Source organism: Gambusia affinis, linkage group LG24 (genome assembly GCF_019740435.1).
Source record: "Gambusia affinis linkage group LG24, SWU_Gaff_1.0, whole genome shotgun sequence".
Taxonomy (NCBI): Eukaryota; Metazoa; Chordata; class Actinopteri; order Cyprinodontiformes; family Poeciliidae; genus Gambusia; species Gambusia affinis.
The window spans coordinates 2,652,001-2,671,387 of record NC_057891.1 but is presented as its reverse complement, the minus strand read 5'-3'; the positions used below and the strand labels follow the sequence as shown (position 1 = coordinate 2,671,387).

The following is a 19,387-nucleotide window of genomic DNA, read 5'->3' as shown; positions in this document are numbered from 1 at the left end:
CTTCATGGGATCCACAAAAAACCCTCCACCTCCCTTTTCACTTCTAGAAAACCAGACCAGAACGCCAAACCCAGATTTTCTAAAATTAAACAAAGCATGTGTTAAGTATAGGTGTGTGTGTGTGTGTGTGTGTGTGTGCGTGTGTGTGTGTGTGTGCGTGTGTGTGTGTGTGTGTGTGTGTGTGTGTGTGTGTGTGTGTGTGTGTGTGTGTGTAAGACTACAAAATGCCAACTGATGATCTGACCTCTTTCTTGTCTTAGTTACCCTGAAGCCAAGCACTTTAAACCCTCATCTGTTCTTCAGAACAACTTTTTCAATAATAACAATTTATCTGTATGTTGTAAGCTTGGTTGACTATAGTGAACAGCAGTAGACATACTCTTTTATCCCTAATAATATAGATAAAATGGATATATATCTTGTCAACCCATTTTTCCCCAATGAATGTTGCAATGTGACCCATCACATTGCAACATTCAGCTGAAACCACAAGCAAAGGGAAAAGAAACAAACACCAAAATACAGCTAAATAAACCTACTAGATAAAATCAGTATGTACTATAATGAAGATTTAATTATCTAATTTAATTATCTTTGTCTTAGTTATATTTTGCATTCTTTGAGTTGGTCAGAGGAGGACATGTTCCTTCTTGTCTGGTGGGACGACGTCCTTCTGTTCTGTTCACTTCTAATCCAACTGATCCTACAGGAAAACAAACACAAGTTGATTCTCTTCATTCCAAAAAAAACAAAAACAAAAACAGAAAGAGTTGTGCAAATGTCTAAATGACTCTGCAGTAATAGCCATTGATATAAATCAGTGTCAAGGTTAGGATTGTCTGGATTGATTCAGAGAAGCAGTCATCATCTGATTTGCCTTATGAGAGATTATTTGGGTTGTAACAACAGTTTTTGATCCATTATAGTTAGCTCCAGGTCAACTAGCTCTTTCTTCATTTCTGGATAACTCCATTGACTTCTGTCATACATGTTCATAAACCTGCTCATATCAGACTCAGACATTTTAAGCCTGGTGGGCTTCTAGGAGTAAAGCCTTCTACCGGTCTACATGCTAGCAACTGTATTTTATTTTAAGTCACAGATAAAGAACCAAAAACTGTTAGACATTTCTTTTTCTGAACTCTGAGGAGCAGTGGAAGAGATGATGAGGTTGCTTAGTCAAAGACAGCAAGCATTTTAAATTACATACAAATGGTAAAACAAAACAAAAAAACAAAAAAAACTTGTTGCTGTTTTCTGTTGTTCTGCGCCATGTTTTACCTTTAATGTTTCTTCTAATTGGAAGTTTTCTAAATTGGAGTTTGACCGGAAGTTCCAGTTTTGTTTTTGCCTCCTTGGTCCAGTTTGCCTTTCGTATCTTTCTTGCCACTGCAATCAAATGTGACAAGAGTTGTTAACTTTAAAAAGAAACAACTGGTTCTGACATAAGCTTGGATTTGCTGATGTTACCTTCCACTCTGTGGTGAACCAGTTTCCTAAATGGAGACAAGTCAAATATTTTGTATCACACAATTAAATGATGACATTTTAGATTGTCTTTAAATGGATGCTGCTTATTTTCCCACCAGTGTTGAAACAATAAACAAAAATTGTTGCTGTTATTCTACATCATGCTTTACCACTGGTTTATTTTCCTGAATTGGAGTTTGGCTGGAAGTTCCAGTTTTGTTTTTGCCTCCTTGGTCCAGTTTGCCTTTCATATCTTCCATGCCACTGCAATCAAATGTGACAAGAGTTGTTAACTTTAAAAAGAAACAACTGGTTCTGACATAAGCTTGGATTTGCTGATGTTACCTTCCACTCTGTGGTGAACCAGTTTCCTAAATGGAGACAAGTCAAATATTTTGTATCACACAATTAAATGATGACATTTTAGATTGTCTTTAAATGGATGCTGCTTATTTTCCCACCAGTGTTGAAACACTAAACAAAAATTGTTGCTATCATTCTATTATTCTGAACCATGTTTTACCTGTGGATTAACGTCCTGTTCTGAATTTGTTGTGGAAGTTACAGTTGTTTTTGTCTTTATGTTCTTATTGAGGTGCTCAGCGGCAACCCTGCAATCAAGTATGACAGTAGTTTTCAACTTTAAGAAATGCTGATTCTGATATAGGCTTCGTTTCTCCAATATTACCCTTCAGCATTGATCTTCATTTTGCAGTAAGAGTTCTAGACAGAAATAAATAAAAGGCTTTGTTAATAAAAAAAACTAAATAAAATTTTTAATAACTCTTAACTGTAAAATTAAATATAATTTTTTTATTTTGTAATAATAACAAATAATTATGTATCTTCATAAGATTGAGCTATTATATACAAAGTTTTTCTAATTTAAAAGTTGTCCTGCTTAAATTTAATCTTTACATCAAAACTAGTCATAAGTCCAATATTTAAGCAGTAATGTTTTACCTTTTCTTCGTACTCGTTGGTGAACTTAGTCGTCTCTGTATTTCCAACCCCTGACAACAACAGAATTGATGTCAATTTTCTGAAATATAACTTTTAAATATACCAAAGCTTTTATTGAAACTTACAAATATTTCAATAAAAAAATTTGCCCCATGGATGACCCAACAAGGCCAACAGGTGGAGTCATAACTGAGGTTCAGTAAAATCTAGAGTTGGTTGATATGCATTAAGTGAGGTTCTTGTTAGTGGATGTATTGTGAAACTGTTTTCTGAAAGAGGTTAGGGAGTAATATGTAGGTCCATAAAGTCAGAACTTCTTTTAGTGTCGTCTTTAGAAAGATATTTACCTTCTGAATCAGAGGACTGTTTGTCTGGCACAGATTTCTTGATTCTGTAAAGCATAACAAGTAGTATTCTTTAACTAATAGGAAATTAAAATTATTAATTTGATTTTTCCAAACATTACCTGCTTTCCTCAAATTCCAGCAGTGAATTGTACTTTTCAATCACCAAACGCATTCTCTGATGTTCAAGTCTCAAACTTTTGTAATTCTGGTACTCTTGATTCTTTTCTGTCAAAAGTGCTTCATATTGAGACTTGTACATTTCCTCTGCTTTTTGTATCTGGGTGTTGTGAGAGATAATAGGAGATGAGTCTTTTTTGTAAGTGCAGAAGGGAAATTGTAAACATCAGAAATGTGTCCTACATACTGCAGTGTGGAGGAACTCTATCTGTTTGGTTTTGATGTCTATATCTCGAGAGAGGGACACAATCTTATTCAGAGCTTCAGTGAGTTTGGTTTGCTTCTCATTCACTTTCTTCTCCCATTCAATGATCTGCAGGAACAAAAGTCATTGGATACATGTTATAATCATTGACAGGTCAGATCAAGACCAAAATGACTGAATGTCCAGCAATATTATTGGGGTTTATTATTGCCTACTTAACCTTGTGTGAAAAAGGCCAAATGAGAAAGAAAATAATTTAGACACAATGTCATTTTTATTGCTTGGGCCTCAAATGAAGCAGTGAGCTCCATTATCCACACACAGTGAAAACACGGAACAGTGGTGAAGCTTCCTAAGTGAGGCCGGGCGACCAAAATTACCCCAAGAGCTCAATGAAAATTCATCCAAGAAGTCACAGAAGATCCCATGACATCATCCAAGAACTGCAGGCCTCACTCACCTTGGTTAAGGTCAGAGATCATGTTTCGGTCATGAGAAATAGAAAGTAGAGTCCGTTTTTGCGTAGAGGCAAAAATTGTCTACATGGTAGAGTTCCAATATAAAAACCTTTGCTGAGCAAATAGAGCATTAAGGATCGTCTCAGATTTTCCAGAACGTCTTAATAATCACCAAGACTTCTGGAAATATATTCTCAGACAAACGTTGAAATTGTTGGGAGATTTGTTACATCTGGTGTAAAAGTAATACCACATTTCAGAAAAATAACTTTATACTAACAGTAAAACATGGTGGTGGCTAAGGTTGGGTGATTGAATGAATTTATCAATAATATAATTTTGTTTGTGAGTTACTCTGTTGCTTACAGTAATAACAGCACTTGGTTGAAGCCAAAAGCTCAAGAAGAAAGGAAACAATGGTGCACACATACTCCCTTCAATTGAAAGCAAAGTATTAATTTTTGTCTTGGCAAAGGCAGTATCTTATGTTCAGCAAATATATTCATTTAAATAAAAACTGCAATTGCTTTTCTACAGTTTGATCAGACTTATATATCTTTCCCTGTATGATTTATAGACTTGAATAGAAAATTAAACAAAAAATCTAAATAAAACAGTGTTCAGCTTTGGCTTTCACTCTTTTTGAGTGATTTGAGGCATTGAAAATAAAAACATAATGGAAACATCTAAAAATAATATGGAATCAGAACAAGCAGAATTTTTTTTTAGATGTTTTGATAAGGAGGACATACATTTGTATGTGGTGCCTACAGAGGTGGTTAATGATATTACCAGCTGTGCTCAAGATGAGTTCAGAAGATGCACATATTACACTGTGGTCAAGCCAGACGGCTTAGTTCTGCTTCATCAATGGGAAATGTTTTTTAATGCATTTCCTTTGAGAGATATTCAAAGCCAAGGTGTGCTGTGCCTATCTGGGGCTGTCCTTTTCAAATTTAACAGTGTTTCGTATTTCTCCTGATGAAAAGGTTTTTCAGAGCTTGTTAGAGATGCAGCATCTGTTGGTTGTGTAATCAGCTGCAAAGAATGGTTTTAGTCCTTTGCTGCCCAAGAGGCAAATCTGTGGTTTATCTCTTCATCTTGTTTATAGTTGAATAATCCAAAATATACAACTTTGTGTTTTTGTTAACTAATTAGGGAAATCAGTCCTTCATGCTTACATTGTTCAACCCATGAAAAATGTCCGCAGGTCTTCTGTGTGTGTATATATATTGCCCTCTGTCATTTATTGGAGTGATGAATATCTCTGGAGGGAAAGTTTTGCATACCACCCAACCTCAGAGGTGACAGTGTGATGTTTTGCTGCTTCAAGTCCTGGAAGTCTTACTGAGATAAATAGAACCATGAATTCTGCTGTTGACCAAAACATCCTACAGGAGAACGTCCTGCCTTCTATTGGACACCTAAAGCTGAAACCAACTCAGGTTCTGCAGCACAACAGTGATCCAAAACACACCAAGTCCACCTCTGAATGGCTGAAGAAAAAGTAATTGAAGACTTCAGTGTGGCCTAGTCAAAGTTCTGGCCTGAATCCTATTAGGTTGCTGTGGAATGACCTTGAAAAGGCTCTTCATGTGGAAAACTGTCCAGGGTGGCTGAAATACAACTATTCAAAGAAGATTGAGCCAAAATTCTTCCACAACTGGAAAAAACTCAATACAAGTTATGAGAAACTCTTGACTGCAGATGTTGCTGGAGGCCCAACCTGTTTTTAGGTTTAGTGGCAATCAGTTCTTCAGAGCAATCCATGTAGGTCTGGAGTATTCTTCTGAAACACCTCCATTTAAAAATAGAGGTTTTTTGTCTACTTGTGTTGTCAATTCTACATTTAAGTCACACATTCTTGAAAATGTAGTATATCAACATTTCTAGCATTTACAATATAAAAATCTGCAAAGTTTTGAAGAACAACGGTGAAAGTTACTTACAATATTCTGGCTATTAACAATGACATTTTCTTCATGTTCTCAATGCTGCAACAGTTTATAGCTGATCAGAAGAAACTTTAAGAGGCTTGAATATTTTGTAGGAATCTCTGCTCCCTTGACAAACACACATTTGATTATCAATGAGATAAACGGCCATCTCTTACCTGGGATTCATGCTCTGCAATCATAATTTCAATAGAAGAGTCAGTTTTTCTGAATCCACCAAAGTTGATCCCGGTGCCGTCAACAGTATCGCCAGTTTCAGTGTATTTTGTTGTCGTCTTCCAGTGCTCTGTTTCCTGGACATGCAGAAGAACAATGAGGCAGTAAAAGATACATAAATGTAAATGTTTTTATTAACAGTAACAATCTGGAAGCCAGTTAAATACATCCTTCCTTGCTTATAATAACTGGTCTTTCAAAAAGTTTAAATTCACTGCAGTTGAGCAGTACCATAGTTGATCAGTTATTAGCTTTGCTGCCAATAAGATCTTAAATGGAAATCTCAGGCATGGACCTTTTTGCATGGAGTTTTCTCTGTGCATGTATAATGTACATGCACAGCCTGGTGTTTATGGATAAGAGTATTGAGACTTTTAAATATCACTAAGAGAGTTATAAAGCAAATTCTAATATATGAAAGTGTTTGGAAAAACATGTTGACAAATGTGCTTCTTCTCTTAATTTACATATCTATTTTTTTTTAATTCTTGAAAACCACAGTTGTATACAGTGTGACAAATATGCTGTATTTTTTTACATATTTGTGTATTTATGTAGTCTTAACCATATATGTGTATCAAATGACCTTTTCATTCACTGCCAATCTCTTGAATGAAAAAAATATGCTGAATTATTGTGCTAATCTCTCATCAGTCTCTGAGATTAGAGGTTGCAGAAATTGTGTTGTGTTCAGTTCCCATCTGTACTGACAGATGGGAACTGAATTGTTTTTTTATTTAAATCTGTTTCCATGATTCAGATTTAGTCAAAAGGTCTTTGTATTTCTATCAGCTGCATGACTGCACATCACATCTCACTTGACTTGCTGCATCCAAGCTGAACTTGTGTTGGAACTGAAAACGAACAAAGAACTACAGCTATGCATGTAATAAAAATACAAATGAACATTTGTAGGAATACAGTGATATCCCAAATGGGTGAATTTTGCCATAAGTATTTTAAATATCTTCCTTTCTGTCTTCAGCCTGATGAAAGAACAAGGAATAAAAGGGAAACAAGAAAGAATAAAGACCTGTTCGCTCTTGATCTCCAGAATACTAATAGTCTCCTCCAGTCTCGTGATTTCTTTCTGCAGTTCTGCAGTTTCTTCAGAGTGATGAATATTCTCCTGTAGCAATACACCAAGACAAGATAAGTTCTTGGGGACCATTTCTATGTAGGAGTTGATCAGGTCCAATCCCCAGGCATTCCTTATGTTCAAGTCATTATTACTGGAGAACTTCTAGAAAGCGGCCTGTGTTTCTGTGTTCCCATGGAAACCGTGAGATGTCACTTCCTGTGGTGAATTATTTGGGATGAATTATGTTTAAATGAAGCCTATTTATAAACTGCCTTTCTGCTTAATGCTTACTTTAGGATTTTTTCTGATTTTATGCTGTAATATTTTTATGTTATGTTGTTGCTCTGCCATTTTAGGTCTTTTATATGTTAGATTGTCTCAGTCTAGAACTATTGTGTTCAGCGTTGCTATAGTCATTGGCTTTCTCTTGGCTGATTTCCTCTCTCTTTCTCCCTCCTGTCTTCCTCTTATCTTTCATTGATTTCCAATTCATATCTATTTTGTAATATAGATATGAATTGGGCCTGAAGTCACATTTCTTTGTCTAGCTTGAAGGCTAGCCTGCAGGACATGGTTGAGTTTAGACTCTTTGTCTCAAAGTGCTGGGCTGAACTGAGTCTGGACACTGATCTGACCTCCTCACCTTTTTGTTTAGATCTTCTTCCTCCTTCGCCAAAGGGCGGCACGACTCTGTTCTACAACACAGTGTGCCACATTTGTGGTGCTGAAAATCAGAATTTTCCTTTGTCGTCTTAATTTATCAGTTAGTTTTGAAGTTAATGTTTCAGTATTCCATTTACTTTTGACAGTTTGTTCATTAATCCGATTTGATTCCTATTTTATTATTCAATATAGAGCTCTAGAAAAAATAAAGAGCCCACTGCACTGAAGCCCATCGACATTAAACTCTTCCTGAGTTAAAACATTAGTTTTGTTGTTTCTAAATGAATATGAACTTGTTTTCTTTGCGTTACTTGGGGTCTGAAAGCTGAAAGATCTGCATCTTTTTGGTTATTTTCTGCAAATAAAAACTAAATTTTTACTAGGCATTTCGGAGACATGTCAGTAGTTCATACAATAAAAGAACAATGTTCATGTTACTCAAACATACATATATGAAGAGTAAAATCATAGAAACTGATAATTTTGCAGTGCTCTGAATTTTTTGCAGAGTTGTATGTGTATTTGTTTTGTCTTCTCGTTAGATTGCATGCAAACAGTTAAAAAAGAGATTATTCACAGGGGGGGTATTTTGCTAATAAATTTTTAGACTTATTAGAAATCAGAGTCAGTGATCCTTCCTTGTTCTGTAAAAGTTTCATTTCCTGGTCATCTGAATTCATCCCTTCACGAAAGACTGAGGTTGAATTTTGTTGCCAGAGACACAGGAGTTGATGGCCCGACTAATCAAATGTTTTAATTTTATTAAGAATTTAATAAATAGTAAATTATTGATCAGATCTGATAAATAATATATTATCCAACAGATTATTAATAATTACATAAGCTAAACATCAACACTTGTTCTGATTCCCAAAAATGTTGATGCCTGTGTGAGGTTGGTATATTTTTGGTTTCCAACTAAAATAAAGAGTGAAATTATTCTGTGTACAAACTCTTTAATTTGTGAATATTCACCACAAGTAAACCATCAATAACTTGACACTAAAATAAAAATCTAATGCTGTGATTGGGTTTAAAAGACTCTCATTTATAAATATTCTTGAAATCAATAAATGTGTAAACAAAAACATCTATCTCTAATAAGATCTGTGCTTTCCAAACTTTGGATAAATATCTGTGTGACCAAAAACAGATTAAAATGACATTAATTAAACTTCAGACTAAGACTATTTAAGAGACATATTTCATTTCAAATATAGTTAAAATTACACTCAAGATAAAATAAAAAAAACTATTTGGATGATCAACAGACAAAATGTGCTTAACATGAACTGTTCTGGACTTACATCAAGCAAAATTTTAACTTTTTTCTCAGCTTCCTCTTTGGCTCTTTTCTCCATCTCCCAGCTGGATAACAGAGAAACAGAGGAAAGTAATTTACATTAATCATTCATCAATTTTCATTATTCAAGCAAAACATTACAAAGAAGGGTTTAAATTGGTTTTCAGTTACATACAGTCAAATTACTTTTACACAAAGCCCATGTTAAATATCTAATTTGCTTCAGGAACAATCCGTCTGAACTCATAATTATGGATGCACTAAAAGATGTATAAATGTGGAACTTGTAGAAGCTGTGAATCTCTCGCATCCAGACTAACCTAGATGCTAGAAACTGCTGACTCAGTCTTCCTGTATTCACTGAGTCAGCAGTGACTCAGTGAATACATCATCACCTCCGGAAATCCATGAGAGAGGTTTGACCAGAGAGATGTGATTGTGATAAAACTGGAAACCTTTTAAAGCAGCTGTTACAACCTATAAGACGGTATTAGGGATTCTTTGTATGCTCGGTTCAGGACACAAATAATTATTAAATAGGCTACAGCGCTTTATCAAAAGCGATGCACATTACATTCAGTTATTCACCCATTCAAACAGTGATATATACATTTGTGACAATATGTGAACAAAGAAGTATAAATATTTCAGATATTTTCTTTTGGAAAAGTGTTTGCTCCCCTACCTTAGCCGTAGTTCACTGATCTGCTTATTCAGTTGTGAGTTTTTACTCTTCAGGGTGACGATCTCCTCAGTTAATTTTTTTGTCTTTTTCCTGATCAAAATTTTTTCTGACTTGTGCACTCCATGATGCTCTACCTCCACCATGATCTCTTTGTCCTTGGACTTCTGGAACTTGACCTTTTTCATTAAATTTTCCACGCGGTCATTCTGTTGCTTCATCCACTGTGAATCATAACTCTGTGTGCCCAAATTGTTCTCTGATCCTGGCACAGTTTGGGAGACGTCAGGGATGGGCCCAGAGGATTGTTCGTCAGAGTTGGGCGTATTGATGGATGTATCCTCAGTGACCTGAAAAAGAAACCGATAAACATATGAAGAAGTGGTAATCTTTCTTTACCAGTTCTCTCTCCTCCTCCATAATCAGTCTCTACTTTCTTCATTTCCACTCTTTTCTTCCACTACAGCCTCTATGTTTGTCACTTATTTTTGTCCTTCACAGTTTTAGCCATTTTTGTCACCCAATGATTAAAACATTTGATAACTGAAGTCAACTGAACTGAACTCAAGTAAAGGTAAAACGTACAGCATAGTAAAAAATACTCCTAAAAGTACTTTAACAAAACCAGTTACACAAGTAAATGTAATTGAGTAAAGGTAACTAGTTACTACCCAACTCTGGAGACCACAGCTAGGAAGAATCTGCAGGAATTTCTGGTTGACATTGTAACCAAAAATGTGGTATTTTATGTGAGACCAACAGAAATCATTGGGGAAATGATAAATGATTTCCAATAATGTTTTTTTACAAAGAAAAATCTTTTAATTGTAAAAAGAGAATTCATTTCAGATTAAGCTGTTTGTTTTGTTACTTTTTGCTAAATAATCCAAACTGGGTCTGATTGGGTGGAGAGTGGATGTGAGTTTTCCAGTCCTGACCAACATATTTAGGGTTAGACCTGGGTTAATGTTCAGGAGGTCAGAGGTGAGTTATGTGCTCCTTTTAGTGTAAAAATTGATAAAACAATGTTTCTTGTATGTCGCATTTTTTTACTAACTGAATTATTGTCATGAAAAAAAAGTTAAACTAATTATTCAGCTTGTCACTTTTCTTATTGTGCAGATTACATAGTCCTGACATCACTGTTTTGATTTGTTTTATTATTTTTCTTCCAATAAACACCAATTAACCATAGTTGATTATCCAGGGATTGACTTAGAAAATGGTTTATATTATTGGTTAATGACTTACCTTAGTTTTTGCTGTCTGTTGCGGACCCACTTCTGGGGCTGAATCCTCCGGTTTGGTTTTGGGTGGGTCCATGGTGGCTAGCTCTGAAAGTAAATTATGTTCTCTTTTTGATTCATCCATGTTATCACCCACTACGATCCCCACTGCCGTTAGTGTGAACCTACTATACAAGTATAGTATTTTACTGAGATCTGCACATGACAAAACTTGAAATTGCATCTAAATCCAATTTAACTCCAGACTTTGACTAGGCCACACCAAATTCTTCATTTGATTTTTTTAACTATTAAGTGCTTAATCGATTTCTACCCGTAATAATTAAAATCAACCTTTGAAAACCATGTTAATATTTTATCCAGGTTTTGTGTGTCTGAAATCAAAATGAATCAGATGATCTGAAATATTGAGGTAAAGGCAAAACAAATTGGAAGGGGCAAATAGTTTTCTAATATGGAGTCTTAATAAATAAATACATTTTCATCTGACTTTGTAAAATCGAACAATGTTCCAACCTTGGTGTCAGAAATATATTTATTTAATCTTTTTTTTTTGCAAATTTACAACTTTGCAAGATTTATTTTCAAATATGTGAAAATCTAAAAAAATTCTTCGGAAGAGGATTAGGGCCAGAAAGTCAGAATTTTTTTTTTTTTTTTGGTGCCCCTAATCCTCTTCCGTAAAATTCAGATTTTTCAGGAATAGGAGATTTGCTCTTCCATGGCCATTTTTATTCTTTTATATGCAACAGCCCTAATACTTCTTCATAATAATAATAACTATAAAATCACAGATTTTATAGTTACTAAACTATAATAACTATAAGACAAAAACAAAACAGAAATGAGTACAATATTTAGCACGTCTAAACCAGCCCTACAGAGCAAGTATCACTCTTCCTGTGGACAGTAATGCTCTTCGTCTGTGTGCCTCAAGCAACACACTTTCAGATTGCTCGCACACACAGAAAACAAAAGAAGAAACAGAAACAAAATAGCATTTAATAAGACCATAATAAGCTCTTTTCATAAATTAAATAATTAACATTTCTTTGTTTAGATGATTGGCCTACCTCAACTCAAAACAAAATAAGAAAATTACAACACCCCACCCAACTTGCACCCCGAAAAACAAACAGGAAATAAAAATATACCACCAAAAACCCGATTCATCATATAATTCATCATTAGAATCATTCTCTTATAGGTGAATGATTCAAGAACTGCAATTTTATGTTCTTGAAGCTTAATAACAAATACTATTCTTTTGTTTTATGAAGGTATAGAAACTCTGAGTGGGCAGAAATCTGTCAGAATAAGATTACATCTGCGGCTGCAGTAAAGGAGAACCAGTGATTGGTTGGTTAAATTCCCTGAAAGTCAATGAGAGGAAAACGTCCCATCTTACCGTTTGCTGGTTGGAGACGGAGAACGTCTGCAGGCCGATTCGACGTCTTTCTGTCAGATGATTCTGTGTAGATTTCTGCGTCTTTTTATGCAGTCAGATTTGGTTCACACCCCTTTTCTGAATTTCTCCATGTGAAGATGTTCTGAAACTCTTCCAAACAAGTCAAACCTGTTACTGTCATGATCTTCATAATTGTTGATGTTCACAATTACAGTTCATGACTCCGAGGCCTTTCTAGGTGATCAGGTCCTAGGACTAGTCAAACCTGTCAGCTGGCCTTTATAAACAGATTTTTTTCTAAAACTCAAAGCTCAACATCTTAACTACAGCCTCAAATGATAGTATCAACACCATGACTGATGATGAATGTACTATATAAACAAAAACAAAAAACTTTCCCACCATTTTGGAGAGATGCTTCCCAAAACCTGAAGGATTTGAAAAACAAGAAAAGAGCCTCCAGAGAGATGGACAGGAGGTTATTGAGGAGAGAAATACAGAAATAACTTAATGTGAAGTTTAAAGACAGAATGGAAATTTACAGAAAGAAGTTGAAGAGCCAGTTGTTCAAACTCCTGCTCCAGATTCAGTTCATTTTCACAACAAGGAAACATTGCACAAAAAGCAGAGAGCAATGACTTTAACACAGGAAATAATTCCTTTTAAGGAGCTTGAAGGATTTATTTCCTGCTGCTTTCACTGATATCTATAAAAAATATTCTTCCCAATTATGAACTGTGGAATATTCTAATGTAGGATCTGCGATCCTGTTTTTGAACTCTGGCTTATTAAAATGTGAGAAAGTTGATCAAGTCAGATAGTGAGACCACCGTTTCAAAGATGGATGAATATGAACACTGTAGTGACTGTACCTCAGATCTGAACTGTTTTTTCTTACTTTATAAAGTGACTAATGCAGATTAATCTTCAAATTTTAACTTGTAAGAAAATGGAGCATCTATTTCTGCACTCAATGATTTTTTTCCCCATATATACTGTTTCTCCAGGTGGTTGATGGGAGACGATAGTAGACAGTGATTAGATTATAAGACATTGTTTTGATCATGAACTCCTTTATGTAATTAAATATTCTTGAATCAAATCTGAGGCTACTGGTTTGACAGTTGAAACTTTGCCCAAATGGAGGCAAGAAAGCAATTAAGCAATAATTTAATAAATAGCAGGTTAAAGTTCTTGGACAACGATGTGAGAGACCAACCATAGTTACAGTAAATGCCTGAAGGAAGTTAAAACCTGTTGTGTCATTGCAGGTATTCAACCTTTACCAAGGAAAACTGTCATAAACTAGTCAAACCCATCTCAACACCCTGAGGCCAAAAGAGCCAAAGGCTGATGATGGCTCAAGTTCAAACTAATCAATAGTTGAAGTGTTGAAAGCCAAACACTTCAAAATGCAGGTGTGGCAGCATTTTCCTGTCACTTCTGGATTGTTCTTAAACGTAAAAAGGTTAAAGGAATCCTGAGTTTATCAGTGAAAATATGTTGAGCTTTTTCTGCCTGAGGCCTGGCCTGCTCTTTGTGACAGATACTTTCTGAAGAAACGTTCCGCCTCAGGGCTTTTCAAACCCACAGAAAATACAATGGAAGAACGACATGCTGCATGTTAAGGGGTTAACATGTTTGTGAAAAACTGTTTCTCTGCCATGAGCCAAACAGTTTGTAGAATTATGTGCAGCAGCCAAACCTTTCAGTAAATCTTTATCAGTCCCTTATTGCTCTTGAGGATTTGCCCTCTGTTTATTATAGTTATCATTGCTAGCATGATTGATGCAACCTTCCACTGTGGTATAAATGGATTAATAATTAATGCTAGAATACAGTAAAACCCTGGATTTTCAGGGTTTACAGCCTACAGCCAGTTTGACTGATAGATATCCCATCAGTTGATGGTGTGAGGTTAACTGATTAAAGGGCCCCATTGTTGGGTCCCTTAAGGGCCCAAACTGAGCAGTGCAAGCAGTTAAGAAACAATGCAGGGTTAAAGTTCTTGCATAACGTCATGAGAGGCTGATAAGTCTTACAGTGAATAGGTGTGGGAAGTTAAAACCTGTTGTATCAGGGAATGTAATTAACTTTCACCAAGGAAAACTGTTTTCACTAACTAGTTAAACACAACTCAGCGCCCCAAGTTAAAGGAGCCATATTCAGTTCATTTCCTTGTGTTGATCGTTATTGCTCCTTAGGTCTTGCCAGTTAATTTCTATGAATTGTTCAATACTGTCTTTAAAGTTTTTACTTGTTTCCTGTCCTCCGGTCTCTGAGCATTTAGTTTTTTTATGTTAATGTTTTGCTTTTTAAAAAAAATAAAAAATCTTTGTTCCCTCTGTGTTAATTATCTTAACTAACCTCATATTTTGTAATGCATAGAAAAACATGTTATACATTAATTCTCATAGATCATAATTGTGCAGAAAAAACTGTAATTTTTTACAGAATATTTGATATCCACAGATTTTAAATCAAATTACGTTTTGCTAAATGATCCACCAACCAACTGGAACTACAGGAGATGAATCTAAAACTAGAAATGTGATTAAATTATCAGTAAAAGCTGCAGATCTTACCGTTTGTTGGTCGAAGCAGAAACTCTTTTGACTCCAGATCCTCAATGAGCCTTTTAAGGGTTTCTCTCTTTTTATGCAGGCAGAAAAAATGTTTCACTAATTTTGTTCACTTTCATTTTAGGGAAAGTGGTTCTCCACCCAGGAAACAGAAATGTTTTAAATAAGTTGGGGAAATGATTTCCTCCTTGGTAAAACACCTGCAGCTCTGAAGACACGTTCAGCCTTATATATTTTGAATTTCTTCCTTTGATGCAAATCACTACAGCAGATTAATGAGATTATATTCAAGTTTGAAAATACATTGGTAGTTTTTGATTAGTCTTTGAAATATTTACTGCAGACACAATAAATACTACTGCAGCATTTTGAACCTCAAAGCCTTTAAAGAGGGTAATTTTGAATGTGAATCCTCAAATAAAATATTACAAATGTATCTTCTACAGTTCTCTGTGTCTGAAAATATAAAACCTTGCTCGGGTTTTAATTGTACTTATTAATTTATGTAGTTTTAAACTATTGAGGAACTGTTGCCATGAGGAAATGTTTGAGTTTAAACTAAAACATAAAATCTAAGAATCAAATAAAATCTGAACATCTTCATTCCTGACATTCCTAACAGTCCAGCTCATATGAGGAAGGACAGTAACATATTTTATCTTCTTCTACTCACTGACTTTATTCAACCTCCTTAAAAACTGTCACAGATTTCAGTTTGATGGTTTTATGTCAGGAGTTACAAGTAAATTTCCTGTAAAATACAAAAGCTTTATTTAAGACAGTAATTCCTAAATATTGATCAGACAGTATTAGCTCCTCTGGTAGATTTAACAACATCAGGCAATTTTTCACATATTATAAATTCAGTAATCTGCAAGTGGAACTGCTCTTTAATATAAAGGAATTATTGAGTTAAAACAAGTTCCTATATTTCACTAGAAAGTTACTTATAGGTTAATTTTGTCTCATTTCAACTCTACTAAGATATTTGCACTAGAAATAGATGAAAAATACTAAAATCACACAGAATGACAGATGATGAGGGTGAAAATGTGAAACAGCAGGAGAGACAGTAGATTAATGGATCCTGACACTAGGGATGAACATGACAGGAAAAAATAACTAAAACTAAGAAAAACTTGAAGAATATCTAGAAGGAAATAAAGAGAGAAAAATTTAAATCCTCTGAAAACAGAAGCACAACAAGGAAGCACCTAAATAGTAATTATAAAGACTAATGAACCAAGAATGCTGACAGGAAATAAAATTTTAGAAAATACACAATGACACATGATAACAAAGAACTGAATTAAAAAAAATTAAAGAATTAGGAAATAATAAATGGTCCAAACCAGAAACTAAAAGTCCAAAAACCTGCAGATAATGACTTATTGTTTTATTGGTGGAAAAACTCAACATCGGTTGTCAGTTTAAATATTCACTCTGCTGAGACTTTCCTAATTTTTTAAAGATGTTTCCTGCTAGAGTTTTATCTGGTAACTGACCATCTGGTTGCTTTTGCCTTTGCAGATAAATGATGGAGTTTCAAAGAAACTGTCGACTTCTTCATAAGGACCTGGAGTGAAAACCGACCCACAGTTTGGGTCATTTTCATCCCAGGATGCAGAGCTGCTTGCGACAGAAAAATGGATCTGACTGGTTTCACTGAGCGTCTTTGTTTCACTGCTGAAGTGGGTAAATGATCAGCAAAACGTAAATCCTGACCAGGAAATAAAGTTTAGTTAGTTCACAAACATCTACAGGAAGTTCATGATTTGCACTGAAACTAAAAACAAACTGAACATTTAATTAAGATAAGCTAACTTATAATTATGTAAACTAATTACAAATTCTGAAAAATTTATTTTTGAAGATTTGATTGTACTTTTTTTATGGTGCTACTTTTTTATGGATAAACTTATGCTATTCATAAACATAACTTTGTGGATCAAACAATCCAGAATATATGTAGAGTAAAGAGTTTCAATAAATTAATTAAATATATAGATTAAGAGAATCACTGTTTCTCTAAATTATTCCAAAACCTTTAGAGATAAATTGGCTTGTTCTTTGAAAAGTGTAGATTTTCAAAATTTAGAATTATTTTTCTTCAGTTCTACTTGCAACATATAAATACCAGATTAAATACTAAATTATTCTAAAACTACATTGGGATGAACTAGTAATAGTGCTATTTACATTAGCTTTATCAGAGGATTTGGGCAGGTTTTACGGGTTTTAAATTGTGCTCTGGCTGGAAAATGTCAAATCTGGCAACCAAGCCGAATGGCGCCATATTTGTTATTTATGAGCGTGAGGCGCATGCGTCATGCTTGATAAAAATTTGGCAGGGCATCGCGTCATAATCTTTTTTTTAAAGTCGCCAGTCGCATCCGGTTTCACAGAGATATCAAACTAGCGATCTGATATTCATAAACTTTGGAACCCGGTTGAAAATGATACGCCATGTACTTGACCTGCTGAGAATACGCTACTGAGGACGAGTAGGCCGCGGCAGCGCCATATTTGAAATGGCTGTGTTGGTTATTTGGTAAGTTATTTTTCGGAAACTTTATTCAAAGTTGTTTGTTTTACACCTAGTGAAGTTATTGAAGCTATATTTGTGTATAAGCACAGGAGGAGTATACCCGTTTCAGCGGCGGTTTGTTTGTTTGGCTGCTGGCTTCTCCTGAGGAGGAAAAAATGGCGTCTGGAACTAGCAGCTGATTGATAATGGATATATTGGGTGATCGACAATGAAGCTGAGGACTGCTTCAAGCTGCCTTGAGGTTCCGCCAGACCCATCAAACGTAAGTTATGTCAAGCTTCTCTTCGACCCGCCATGTCTTCTGCGAGTTTGATGCTATGCTAACGCTGTTTGATGCTAACGCTGTTGAAGGCCTAAGCGTTTGGCCTAAGCTTTTCTGGTTTGGTAACTTAAGTTTACAGTTTAGACTTTTTGTAGTTATTACCTACATCCACAGTGTTTAGTTAGCTCCAATACTATGTTAAATCAAACAACTCTTTACTCATAATTTTAGAAATGTTCAGGCAGATTTGAACAAAACTAATAAATAACTAGCTAGCTAAGGATGCTAACAAATTGGTCCAGATGTGAGACATGGAAATCAGTACTAGATTTGAGAAGCAAAGGGTTCATGATGTACAAAAATCAGCTAACAGTAGCTGCACTGCAATAGAAAACTTCTCTGGTTTATGATGAAATACTGGCATATGTGGTTAATAAATAAATGAACAATATAAATAAGAAATTATATTAAAATTATTAGAAAAATATAATACAAAGGAGATGGATATAGTGTTGTTACAAATGTTCCTGCATAAATGGGGAAAAATTTAGACAACCACAGCTGCCGGTATTTAACCTGAATTAAGACTTCTTTTTTTTTTTAACAGTGAGGTAATTTAGCCAACTTGACATATCTGTAGATTTCTTTGGTTTCAGTGATGAATTGACTAAATTAATGGGTTTTTTCCCTCTTGGCACATTCTGTTCTCTGAAGGTGAATGAAACTGGGAAGTGTCCTGGTTTTCTGTGAGTGAGCTGATTGGTTCATATATTCCATGGTGTTTTCTGACTGTTACTGGAGTCTGCCTATCTTCTTACATAGCTTTTCTATTCTCCCACTGATACACGTTGCATGCATTTTATTAAGAAAGTAATTTAGTTTAGCCGCAGATAGAGTTCTAAAGCAACACATTTAGTCTGATTGCTCATGAAACATGTCCGTTTATTAGTTATTTTAAATTTATGTTTCACATGGAAACACCTTTCCCCTTCAACAGCCAGTAATGACTCACCAGGACAAAAATCTAGTCTTGCCAGAAGGTGTGTGCTACTTTTGGGCACATCGTCTCTTCAGTGACAGAAGGCAGGACCGTCAGCTGCTGTTCACATCGTAAGTAGTTTCTTACTGTCCCATTACTGGACACTTTCTCATTGTGTTTTTAGAAAAACATGTTGGATTAATGAATTTAGCTCATTCTGCACCAGCAGAGTCGAAGCCAGGAATGTTGCTTTTTTCTTTGATTGAAAAATTCATAACTTTAGCTCAACATGGAAGTAAAGTTCTCAGTTAAGCTTGAATATATGAATCAAAAAGATGTTTGGTTCTTAAGCTGGAATTAAATTTGATTAAATTTTGATTCTTTGTGTAAGATGTCATGTTGGTGCTGCACACTAAAATCTGAAGCCTGTAATTATCCCTGGTTCTTGTTGAACTGGTTTTGCAGTAACACCAGAGGCCAACGCCTTGTTTTCTTTTATTTACAAGCTTGTTGTCAACGGATCATCTGTAGCAGACAGACATGTTCAGCGGCACCTCTGGTAAATAAAACTCATTTGTGTACTTTTTTAGGATATATTTCTTAAAAAATTAGAAATTGACTTTCTACTGATGCATTCTCAGATCAGCACCCTTCAGGCTATGACCTGGGCCCCAAACCGGGGGACAAGCGCTCTCACGGAGGCGATGGGGGTCATGGTTCAGACCATGGACAAGATGGCCGCCATGGAGGAGACAACAGAGATCATGGGGTCAAGGAAAAGGGCATGTCTGACTTGGATCTGGATCTTGCTTTTGACCAGGACAAAGACAGTGACCAACGT

General features: G+C 35.2%; 2 protein-coding genes across 6 annotated transcripts in view; one reads left to right on the top strand and one right to left on the bottom strand.

The window, feature by feature from the left end:
- LOC122827091 (growth/differentiation factor 8-like) overlaps window positions 1-19,387 on the top strand; it is a 28,012-nt gene that overhangs the window by 629 nt on the left and 7,996 nt on the right. The window contains exons 2-3 of one of the 5 annotated variants that reach the window (XM_044109687.1): window positions 16,288-17,308; window positions 17,390-17,567. The exons of 1 other annotated variant lie outside the window; for it this stretch is intronic. In XM_044109687.1, the coding sequence (XP_043965622.1) occupies window positions 17,514-17,567 (54 nt within the window). In that variant the 5' untranslated portion in view covers window positions 16,288-17,308; window positions 17,390-17,513. Of the gene's footprint in view, window positions 1-16,287; window positions 17,309-17,389; window positions 17,568-19,387 lie in introns of those variants that run through there. 3 more of the 5 variants (XM_044109688.1, XM_044109691.1, XM_044109690.1) reach the window with 3 other exon arrangements.
- Window positions 565-12,247, bottom strand: LOC122827080 (intracellular protein transport protein USO1-like). The gene is made up of 17 exons (XM_044109664.1): window positions 12,176-12,247; window positions 10,772-10,854; window positions 9,524-9,870; window positions 8,843-8,903; window positions 6,825-6,920; window positions 5,734-5,868; window positions 3,145-3,270; window positions 2,900-3,057; window positions 2,781-2,824; window positions 2,434-2,483; window positions 2,159-2,193; window positions 1,994-2,081; window positions 1,816-1,841; window positions 1,641-1,734; window positions 1,471-1,496; window positions 1,282-1,389; window positions 565-703 (listed from the first exon to the last, which is right to left on the bottom strand). Exons 2-16 carry the CDS (start codon window positions 10,841-10,843, stop codon window positions 1,311-1,313), a joined length of 1,437 nt encoding a protein of 478 aa, XP_043965599.1. The 5' UTR covers window positions 10,844-10,854; window positions 12,176-12,247; the 3' UTR covers window positions 565-703; window positions 1,282-1,310.

Coding starts and splice junctions, on each gene's coding strand:
- LOC122827080 (XM_044109664.1), bottom strand. CDS start 10,843: ATGGACCCACCCAAAACCAAACCGGAGGATTCAGCCCCAGAAGTGGGT. Junction 8,904..9,523: donor ATCAGTGAACTACGGCTAAG/GTAGGGGAGCAA, acceptor TCTGTTATCCAG/CTGGGAGATGGAGAAAAGAG. Junction 5,869..6,824: donor TGGAGATCAAGAGCGAACAG/GTCTTTATTCTT, acceptor CTGCATGTCCAG/GAAACAGAGCACTGGAAGAC.